The 11,203-nt window shown below is 45.4% G+C and overlaps 1 protein-coding gene across 1 annotated transcript in view; it reads right to left on the bottom strand.

The window, feature by feature from the left end:
- Nucleotides 1-7,978: 7,978 nt before the first annotated feature.
- Bace2 (beta-secretase 2) overlaps nucleotides 7,979-11,203 on the bottom strand; it is a 79,732-nt gene continuing 76,507 nt past the window's right edge. The window contains exon 9 of the mRNA XM_075961326.1: nucleotides 7,979-8,443. Within this exon, the coding sequence (XP_075817441.1) occupies nucleotides 8,190-8,443 (254 nt within the window). The 3' untranslated portion in view covers nucleotides 7,979-8,189. The remainder of the gene's footprint in view (nucleotides 8,444-11,203) is intronic.

The following is an 11,203-nucleotide window of genomic DNA, read 5'->3' as shown; positions in this document are numbered from 1 at the left end:
CCCACAGGGTATTTAAATGGGTGCCGAGCGGCAGAACACGTGGTCCCGGGTTTTGCTTATGCTCCCTGGCTTTTCTGTCTCCCTGACATGCTCTCAGCCATCCAAGAGTGCTGTATTTATTAAAACATGGGCATTTTAATTTGGTTTGATTTGACCTGATTGGATTTCTTTGTGCCGGCGGAGCGGCTCGTCTTAGGATCTTTCCTAACACTGGCGATTAGAAAACAGCTTCCTGCGTGTTTCCAGGCTTGCTGCTGCCTCTCTTCCTAATGAAGGTTTTGCTTGTATCTTGAGACAGAGTCTCACAATGTAGCCTAGTGGGTCTTGAACTCACAATCCTCTTATCACACTCACTGCCCCTGCCCCTGTGAGTACTGAAGCATACTATTGTACTAGTTCAAATGGTGTTTGAATGCTTTGAAAAAATTTTCAATTCCTCCTCCTGTGGATACTGTTAATAAGAGTGTACAGTCATGGAAGAGCCTGTATTGTGTGCCTCTCAAGTCACATATAGGGTACGGTTGTGTGTGCCTGTGACCAGGGCTCAACTTTGAGTATCTTTCTCTATTACTCCTCACCTTCCTTTTTGAGACAGTCTCTTACCAAACTTGGCATTTCCCTTCCAGTTAAACAGGCTGGCCAGCAAGCCCAGGGAATCCACTTGTCTCTGTGCCCACCTTCCCCCAGCCCTGGGGTTTGAGATGTTTGCATTTTCACACCTGGCTTTTTACCAGGGTGTTAGAGATTTAAACCCAGTCCTCCTGCTTGCATAGCAAGTATTCCACCCACTGAGCCATCTCTCTAGCCCCTAAAGAGCCTATTTTATTTTATTTTTTTTTTTAAATATTTATTTATTTATTATGTATACAATATTCTGTCTGTACGTATGTCTGCAGGCCAGAAGAGGGCACCAGACCTCATTCCAGATGGTTGTGAACCACCATGTGGTTGCCGGGAATTGAACTCAGGACCTTTGGAAGAACAGGCAATGCTCTTAACCACTGAGCCATCTCTCCAGCACCTAAAGAGCCTATTTTAAAAACTAAAACACAGTTCTCAGAGGCTGTTGTTTGGCTTGCTGAGTATTTCAGCCGCTTCCCAGAGGGGCCTCCTCAGGCTGGACCACTAAGCCAGATCTTTACCACACAGGTAGTGCGTGTGTGAGTGCTTCAGAGTGGACATGCCAGGGCACTTACTGCGGCTCTGCATCCCTGAGCAGTTCCCTGTGGCTGGCTGTCAGGTCCTATGAGGCCATCCTCTCCTCCCATCCTGGCATGTTCTACCTTTCCAACATTGATCCTGCCCCCCCCCCCCCCACTTTCTTTGTTATTTTCCCATATGGAAGGGGTAGAAATAATGACTGTGACCTGCAGAAATGTCAGAGTTGAGACCCACAAAGCGTAGCATGAGGTTAAAGAAACAGTTCTGAACCCAACAAGTAGAAAGTGTTATTTATTCAGACTGAGCCAGATGTCTCACTCCTTTTCAGTGGTGGACACCTTAGTGGGATGGGCAAATTCAAAAATAAGATTATTCTAGAAAACTCCAGGTTTGGAGGGCCCAGCAGTCACGTGGGTGTTTGTCGGTAGCCAGGAAATCACTCGGTGGCACAAATGTCTCTCTGCTCCAGATATTATTCTAACCACAAGTTGATTTGTAATCAGTGCCCAGACTCAGAAAGATAAATGAAGAGTCCCAAAGAAAACAGCAGTCAATAAGAAACATCTTCAGAAATACAAGTTACTCCCTAGAACCGTGTATGAAAATGTGAAAATAATGAGGGCTACATAAAATACATTTTGCAGAGCAACTACTTCCTGCCTCTTCTAGAATTCAGTAGAAAACTTGGATTATTTATTTGTTTTTTTTTTATGTATAGACAAGGTCTTCACTATGTACACCAGGCTGGCATTGATCTCAGAGATCTACTTGCCTTTGTCTTCCAAGTGCTGGGATGAAAGTCATGGACCACCATGCCTGGTGCACAACTTAGAGCTCTTGAACCACAACTCAACCCTTGTATGCCAAAGAACCAGGTGACACGAGTGGCTTTTCAGTGTATCTTAAACCTTAGGCTACTCCACTGTGCAGATGAACCGAGTAGCAGGAAACAACCTTTTTTATCCTCCAAACTCCAGCTTTCATTAGCATATGAGAGCCTACTGTTGGGGAATATTAAGTTAAGGTGCATTACTTTTGTTTATGTTGCATTTGTTTAACTCTGTGAAGCTGTGGTGCTTTGTCGGTCTAGAATACCTGATGGTCTAATAAAGATCTGAATGGCCAATAGCAAGGCAGGAGACAGGATAGGCAGGGCTGGCAGGCAGAGACAATATATAGGAGAAATGAGGGAGGGAGAAGTAGCCAGAGGAGGAGGAAGACATCAGGGGTCAGTCATCCGGCTACACAGCAATCCTGAGAGTAAAAATAAGATTTACAAAAGTCAGAGAATGGGAAAGGCCCAGAGGCAAAAGGTAGACAGGAGAATATAAGCTAAGAAAAGCTGACAAGAAACAAGCCAAGCTAAGGCCAGACCTTCATACCTAAGAATAAACCTCTGTGTGATTTCATTTGGGAGCTAGGTGGTGGGCCCCCCAAAAAGGTAAGAAGAGTAAAAACCAGCATACCGCTACAACCTACTCTGTGTGTTTTTAACTGAGTCGTTGCTAGAGAGACCTTCAGCCCTTGCTGGTAAGAATGTGCAACACTGTAGCCACAAAGGGAAAATGAGGGGGAAGCGGCCTGATTTTATATTCCTAGGGACATTTCATAAAACTATGAAGACATTTCTCTCCCTCCCTCCTTCCTTCTCAGTACCAGGGCTTGAACTCAGGGCTTTCTGGGTGATAGGCAAGCACAATACTATTGAACTACACTCCCAACCCCAGGAAATTTTGTAACTTGTGATTTTTATTATTGAACAATAGAGCCTTAATTAGCGATGTCTTTTTTTTTTTTTATCTCAGAAGGGGGTCACTCAATGCTCTCACAATGCATTCTACACTCAGCAGAACCCACTCTGGCAATGTGGGGCCCCTGTGAGAGTTTTCTCGCCCAGGTAGGATGCTGCTGCATACTTATCTCAGATTGTAGCAATGTCCATAGCAAACAATGAGCAGAAAACAACAAGCCCAGCTGGCTCCTCTGATCTGGACACTTGTGAATACAAACGATCTAATTTCCACCCCACCAAAGAAGACCATACAGAGAGACTCCCTTGTTGAAGCAGGTGGTCTTCTACACCCTTTACAGACACCAATGTGACCACAACTGCTCAGCTAAAGTAAGGGCTGATCCTGCCTCTACTGGTTATAATTATGAAACCTATGGCTGTGTGCTCTACTCTGATTGATGTGTGGGGACACACCATGTGCTCCAGTTTAGACCATCCTTGGTTGATCTCACACAAATATCCATTTATAAATGGTGGTGTGTGTGCCTGACCCTTCCATTCCTAAATGGATAACTTAGCATTCTCTTTCTGGCTGTCGCTGGGATACAAATACAATTGAGGGCTTGGTCAAGACACACACAAGCCCTGACAGGGATTTGAACTTATGGTCTAGCCTTCACCTACCATATTCTCTGTAAGAGTAACTATTGTAAAAATTATAGGGCACAGCTAAATTTAGAAATAGAGAACATCTGGCTAAAACATCGGAAACAAAATCCAAAGGAAGCATGGGGGTTGTGAGGAAAAATCCCTGCCCTTCGCGGTTGACATTGTGAGTGCTCACCCACCCCACCCCTCTGATGAGCTTTGTAGATGCACAGGTGTCACGAGGACTATTAATTTGGTTTTCAAAATCTTTAGCAACATGGCTACTGCTTCAGTTCACTCTCTGACCCAATGTGCTTGATCAGACTATAAGGCAGATGCCTGGGTTCTCCATGCTAACTCTGAATTAAGACTGGTACTTCTGCACCCATGAGACCAACTCTTGTAGAAAGACCAGGAACACTGTAGACAGGGCTCAGATACAAAGCTTACCGCAACAGGAGGGAGGCTCTGCCAACTCAAGCTCGTCTCTCTGGATATATCCCTGATGGAAGCCATCCCTGGAAGAATATGGTCATGGTCTGACAGCTTTTACAGTGGCTGGGTGGCCCAATAAACTTGGCTATCATGGGACTGTCCAGCTTCAATTGTCAGGAGCCCTTCCTGGGTACACAGTCCCCCAAAGTAACTTGACCAAGTCGTGTAGCCTGAGTAACTTTCTCTTGCCCAGTGAATTCCCCAGCACATAGCCTTGAACCTGTAGCCTCAGGCCTGGGTCCCACTCCTGAACTCTAGCATTTCTGGTCTTTCTGGAAGAGACATCTTCTAAACAAATAAATTGTCCTCTGTTGAATGTCATTGGCTCAGTGCCCAATGATCAACTTGAGGAATTTCCTTTGGAAATTCCTAAAATGTAGGCCACGCTGAAAAACCAGAGTAAAATGGGTTGCCCACACTGTCTGGGGATATTCCGGCTCTCTAGATCACAGAGGAACTGCAGACTGAGGGGAGGCATGCCTCTCCATGACTCCTTCAGGCCTTGTCTCCGAAGAGTCTAGACTTTATCACCTCGCAGGAATCCTTGACTCTTTGCTGATGGAATTGACCAATCTGTATTTGGTTTAGACAGCATGCAGACTACCAGCCTCCCATGCACTTTCTTTGTGAAGGCTGACTTCAATGCCTCAGTGTTCTTGAAACTGGGGATGGGGGTTGTAGTTCCATAAAGTGAGACAGCTCAGACCGAGTAGGATAATTTGAGGGTGAAAGAAAGCATTTAATGCCTAGGACTGAAGCACATTTCCCCAAAGCATTAACCCTGCTTATTTTAATCACATCATGACTCTCTTACACCCCTTCTCTGAGAAACTGCTCCAAGTTCAGGTCTGTATTTCTTAAAACTTACTGGAGGTGTACATAATCATTTATCTGGACTTTTCCTGACAGTAAAAACTAGTTTTGTGGAGTATGGTGTTCAGCTGTTTTTCCTTAGAAAATAGTGGAGATTTTTTTCCCCCCAGTGGATTTGCCAATAATCAATTTTGGTAAGTTGATGCAAAAGAAAACACACTGGGATGCTGTCCAGCTATTTGGTTTCTACTAATAAAGATAAAATCTTTGAAATTCAATTATCCTTGGCTGTGGAACAGATTTCCAGGCAATGGTCTATTCCCAGGGAGGAAGTTGGAACTCAAAACCCAACCAGGCACAGCTATTTCACCAGGTAAGAAAGTGGTAAAATCAATTTAGCAAATCCCCGTTCTTAATTAAATCATTAAGTAGTCCCTCCCCTCCTCTAAAATGAGAGAATGGAATCTGCTTTAGAAAAAAAAAACTTTCTCACATCTCCGTGGGGTCCTTACTGCTGCTTTCCGGAAATTACTTGACTTCCATAATTTTCTCACCCAAGTGTATCTCCAACTCAAACCTCTGGGTTTCAGGATCAGTTGGATAAATTCTCTCCAAAATGCTCAAAAGTAGGATGTTCCCAGGAGGAACACAACCCATGGTCAAGTGTAGCACACCCACCTCTCTAAGTCCAGGAACTTCTTTCTGACTCAAAAAGACACAAGAAGATGCAATTCATACCAAGAGACTGGACACAGATTATAGATTCTTGCTTTGTTTTAAAAATAACTTCAACTGCCTATGTAGATCAAGCTGGCCTTGAACTCACAGAGATTGACAGGGATCAGACTTCATGAGTGCTAGGATCAAAGGGGTGCACCCCCTCCCCCAGATAATTCCAGACTTCTAGATAATTTATCAGGAAGAAAGCATCAGCTTATTTAAGGTAATTGAGGTAATTGTTTACATCCAAGCAAAGCCTGGTTTCTCATCAGAGCTGGCAGGTTCATGACAAACTGAAGCAAAGTTGCATCTTGCAGGTGGGAGGCATCCCCATCTACCAGTGTTTTCTTCATCCTATTCGAAATAAAACTGAGACCCTCAAAAGGGTGCTACTTCAATTTCTGTTCAAGGTAAACCTTCCTGAAAGTCTGTCAAGTGAAGTCTCAGTTTGCAGAACTTGAGATGGTGGGCGTCACCACAGTTTTGAATTCAAAAGCAGTACATGCCAGGAAAATGTCCCAAATTCAACCATCTATTTCATTCTGGTTGCTAAGTTATGCTTCTATAACTTAAGCATACCCAGCAAAATGTCACATCCAGTGGCATCTGAGATACAAAGGTAGACACATCTGATACGGAATACAGAAAATAGTAGTACTCTCCCACCTGCCAGGACACGCTGCTTGTCAGCATCCTGTACTGTGATGTGAATACCCACTGACCTGGTGTGGCAGAAACTTTCACACTTCAGATATCCTGAGTGTGAAAACTGAGCAGCCCCCTTCTGTTTTAGGGACTGAGAGTCCTCACAGCACAGGGAAGCTGGGCAGAGTCTGTGAGAACCTGGTTCATTTCCATGCAGACCTGCCTAGCAGACAGGAATCAACAGAAAAGTCAACATGAAACCAGAAACCCACTTCTAGAGATTTTTAACCCTGTAGTGCATTTTGGAATTACTCATCCTCAGCCAGGGCAGGCCCGATACATCTGTGAGCATGTGAGAACATGGTGCTGTCCCTGCTTCTGCTTGATCTTTCTTCTGCCACAGCTCAATTCCTCTTCCACAAGAGTCTCACAGAGGTTCCTCTGGCTACCGGGGAGTCTTCCAGTTCACTGCAACATACTGGATGGTTCCTGCATATCCTTGGCATAGCCATGTATTTTTCAATACGGAGGTGACCGGGTGAGCAGCACAGATGGCTGAGATGTCCACACAAGGTCTGTTGTCAACACCAAGACACTCCTGCTGAAGGGGACGCTTAGTACTCTGGGAGGAATGTCTTATATCCAACCTGTCCCAGAGGCAGCACCACGTGACACTGAACTTGGCACAGGAATGTGGCTGGAAGCAAGATTCGCTCTGCATGCCAGCTATGTCCCACCATAAACAAGTGGCTGCATGGAGTTAGAGGTCTCACTTCTCTTTGACAAAGGCCTCAAATGGCAGTAAATAAAGACACTGCTGATTCCCCCACTGCTAAGGCTTTAACTCCCCCAGAGGGAAGGACCACACCACGCAGGTCATCAGCCAGTCAGGTGCCTTCAAGCTGCTTTGGATGGCACACTAGGGCCCCAGGCGTTTTACGAAGGGAAGCGCATGGCTTCAAAGGACTCAGAAAAGTGGAAAGGCTCCAAGTCACGAGTCTTCCTTCCCCGACAGCTGGTCAGAAGCACGGGCATCTGGCCATGTCTCTATTTCCCAGATCAGTAATTACCAACTTAGTTCCAGAGAAGATTTGGAGAAAAGAAACAATTACGGTGGAAGAGAGAAGGGGGGGGGGAGTTTGTTTTCCTCATTAAAACATGATTAATTAACTTCAAATCTGAGTTAGTGTATGTGACTGTGATCAGCTTGGAGACAATGTCAAGAGTGGTATGCAACCCAGCACCTGTTCTGTCTCACCGTATGGGCCAGGGCAATGATGGGAATGAGGTTGCCTGTATCCCACCCAAGTCACATAAGAGACATCTTTACCTTCACACGAAAGATACCACAGGCACTTCATCAGAACCCCATCCTACTCTAGATGGTCAGAAGACCTTCCCCTGGCAAGGACTTGTGTGGGGTGTGACCTGTGTGTCAATTCTCATTCTGTGTGGAGCCCAAGACCCACCCAAGGGCCTGTAGGCAGTCAGGCTCGGAAGAAGACTGATTTTTCAGGCACAGGGCTAGAATATTGAAAGCCTTTTCATTTGTTCTAGACCAGGCAGTGGTCTGGCAAATACCCTCTAACATTATCAAAATTAAAACTAGTAACTAAATGTACTCATTTTTCCTGAGGTTGAAGAAGGGATGATGACTAACCATGAATGTCCTATTTCAACTTGTCTGGGTTGTTTTTTGTTTTTTGAGGTACACTGGGCAGTTTGGCATAACCAGTCCCATAAAGCCGGAAGCCCAATGCACCGTTTTTGTTCACAATGAACTGTTTTTATTATCATTCCCCTCCGAAGTAGAAAAGATTTGGAAGCTTGGAAATCAAGAGTAATCAAGATACAGTGAGTCTGGAAGGCATTGAGATGCACAGCCGAGATTCCAGACAAACGGACAGAAAAGTCGACTGGAGACATCCCTTTTGGAAGAGTGAGTTCAAGGCTGCTGGAGTTCAGGTGGGGTTCTTCATTTCCAGCGATGCCTGACCAGTGAGGACTCATCATTTACGACCTCGGGGTCACGGGGAGCATGTCGGCATCGCACCGGGAGCAGCAGGAGGAGAATCAGAACCAGGAGGATGGCTCCGCACACACTCATCAGGGCGTAGGACACAATCCACAAGATGGGCTCATTCAGAGCCTGTGCTGGGACACAGTTGCTGGCTATGTCTTCCGTGGAAAAGGGCCCGGAAATTTCAGACACTGTGGTCCCTGCGATCTCTGAGGAGACAGAAGAGGAAAGGTCACAGTTGTGAGTCAAGAAGCCCTCACTGGCAGTGGGCACTGAGTTCATGGCTGGTGACACTCAAGTCCCAGTGGCTTGGATATTGAGTATGCACTTCAGGACGTCTCAGAGTCAGTGTGCCCTCTGGGGTTCAGGTTCCTTAGTAAGATGGAGAACTGTGCAGAAGTAAGCACAGCTGGGGTTCCCTAGGAACGTTAATACTCTGTGGGTGACAGCACATTGGCCAGCGCCTTGAGGTACCACCCGGGACTGTGGTGTTTGTCAGGAGTGAAGGGGAAGGAGGAGCGGAAAGAGCCTCCTGGATGGTTGGGGGAGGGGTCTCTTGGCAACGATAATTTGACCCCATGTAACACTTAGTGAGACCATCCTATTCTTTTTGATATTTTGTTTATTTGGTTTTCTTCCAACAAGGGTGTCACTCTATAGCCCAGGCTAGGCTGAAACTTGCTATGTGGTTCGGGCTACCCTTGAAGTTATGGTAGTTCTCCTACGTCAGCTTCCAGAGTGCTGGTGTTACTGGTGAATTACCACACCCAGCCCAACTCATTCTTAGTGGCTCCAAGACTTTCCTAGCCACACTGGCTTAGGAGGACCCACTTCCTCCTTCCTATATCAGATCTGACAGCTAGCAAACATGTGACTTGTGGTACAAATGGTGACATAGAGGTACAGACCATCATGGTGGCTTCTGCTCAAGATCTCAGTGTCAGAACAGCACCTGCCCTTGTGTGATGTGGGACAATGCTCTTGTACCCTGTAAAGATTTGTCACTCATATTGGTTTAACAAAATGCTGATTGGCCAGTAGCCAGGCAGGAAGTAGAGGCAGGGTGACCAGGCTAGGAGAATTCTGGGAAGAGGAAAGGCTCAGTCTGCAGTTGCCACCCAGATGCAGGGGAAGCAAGATGAAAATGCTGCAGTGATAAAAGGTACCAAGCCAAGTGGCTAAACACAGAATTACAGAGTAATTTAAGTTGTAAGAGGTAGTTAATAATAAGCCCAAGCTAGCAGGCCAAACAGTTTATAATTAATATAAGCCTCTATGTGTTTCTTTAGGACTGAACGGCTATGGAACCAGGCAGGACAGAAATTTCCATCTACCCTTGTGTCTACACAATTTGAACTCAAGTGAACTCTGCTCATGTGACCTTGCTTAATCCTCAGAATACCCTCAGCATATAAACTGATGCCCTGAATAAAGTTAGTTATTGCATGAGACTTTAGTCTTCTTCATTTTTAGGCTCCACTCTCCCAGGTTCACTCTGCCAAATAGAGCAACAACACTCTGGGAGAAGCTGGAAGGAATTCTGGAAGCAGGCGTAAGGGTGAGGCAAGGTAACTGGGCTTGCCTCTCCTTCTGGGACTATAGCATCCTAACTTTTTACTTCCTAAGTTTTTACTTGGGGCCGAGGAAAGTGGGCTAGAAAAATCCTCCTGACCACTCTCTCAATTTTTGACCCAAGTACCAAGACTTCAGTTGTGCCAAATATGAACTTTTTCACTTGAGGAAGAGAAGAAAACAGGGTCAAAATGACACTAAGATAATGGTCTTTAAAAGAACACCTTTTAAGGAGGAAGACGCGGCTTGGCTCCTTTGCAAAGGCCATACCCTTTCTGGCCTGCGTGGACTACATAATAACAGCTTTTTATTAAGCACCTTAGAAGAGGAAAAGTCAGTGAACACAGCTCCCTGACGACTCCCAAGCATGGTGGGATGGAGGTTCAGTTGACCCACACCCTCAGAAGCCCACATGGGGAGGGATGGAAGGGAGTGTCAACACACAACACCCAGGGGCAAAGTCAACCCGCCACTTCCTTGTGAAAGTATCTCCTGGCACTCAGCCACACCACTGTCCTGGGTCACTCTTGGTTGGCCTACAGTGCTGGACTGGTGACTCAGCCCCTGGTCTGGTATGCAAAAGATGAAGCATTTCCTGTCCAGTCCTTTATGGAGGAGTGCCAAGCTCTGCTCTATAGCGTCCAAAGGCAAATGGCCCCACTCCATAGCAGGAAAGTCATGCATTTTACAATAGAAATCTTGCAAACAGAGGGAAGTAAGACAGTAGTAGATTCACCAGTCAGAACAATCAATACTATTATTGTTGAGTGTAAACTTTTTCTATGATAAAAAGCATTATCACTAAAACTCAAGTCCAGCTGTCTTGATGACTACACAAGAAGCTGCATTACAGACATGTCAATTGATGTTTAATTTTGATTTTCAACTATACTACTTCTGAGAGGGATAACTATTAGGGACTGGAGATACTAGGTCAGTGGTAGTAGGCTTGCTGAGCCTGCAGGAAGCCCTGGGTTCAATCCTCAGGATTGGGGAAGGGAAAAGAAAGGAAATAAAAACCTTTACTGGCCATTTTTTGGACCCGCACAGAATAAAGGCAATGCAGATATCAAAGAATATTTACCAGTTTATTGTTAAACTTACTGAACCAAAGTTCCAGCGTAGCACAGGTAGCGAGGAACAAAAGGGACAAGCCGCCTCTCTGCGCACCCTTTATTGACAGGCATTCGCCTGAGGCAAACCCCGCCCTCTAAAGGGAGCTGATTTAACCCCTACAACTTTTATTTTCACTCCTCTGCTTCACAGATTTATACAAATCTTTCAGAGTAAAACCTTTCTGATAGTAAAATCTTTCTTAGGTTGTGAATGCCTTTGCAAAGCAGGTCATTTGTCTTTCTTCAAATTTACTTTGTAAATGAGATGTGTCAGCTAGTACA

This window comes from Microtus pennsylvanicus, chromosome 1 (genome assembly GCF_037038515.1).
Source record: "Microtus pennsylvanicus isolate mMicPen1 chromosome 1, mMicPen1.hap1, whole genome shotgun sequence".
In the NCBI taxonomy this organism is placed as follows: Eukaryota; Metazoa; Chordata; class Mammalia; order Rodentia; family Cricetidae; genus Microtus; species Microtus pennsylvanicus.
Note: the sequence above shows the minus strand (reverse complement) of the source record. Positions and strands in the feature narration are given on the sequence as shown.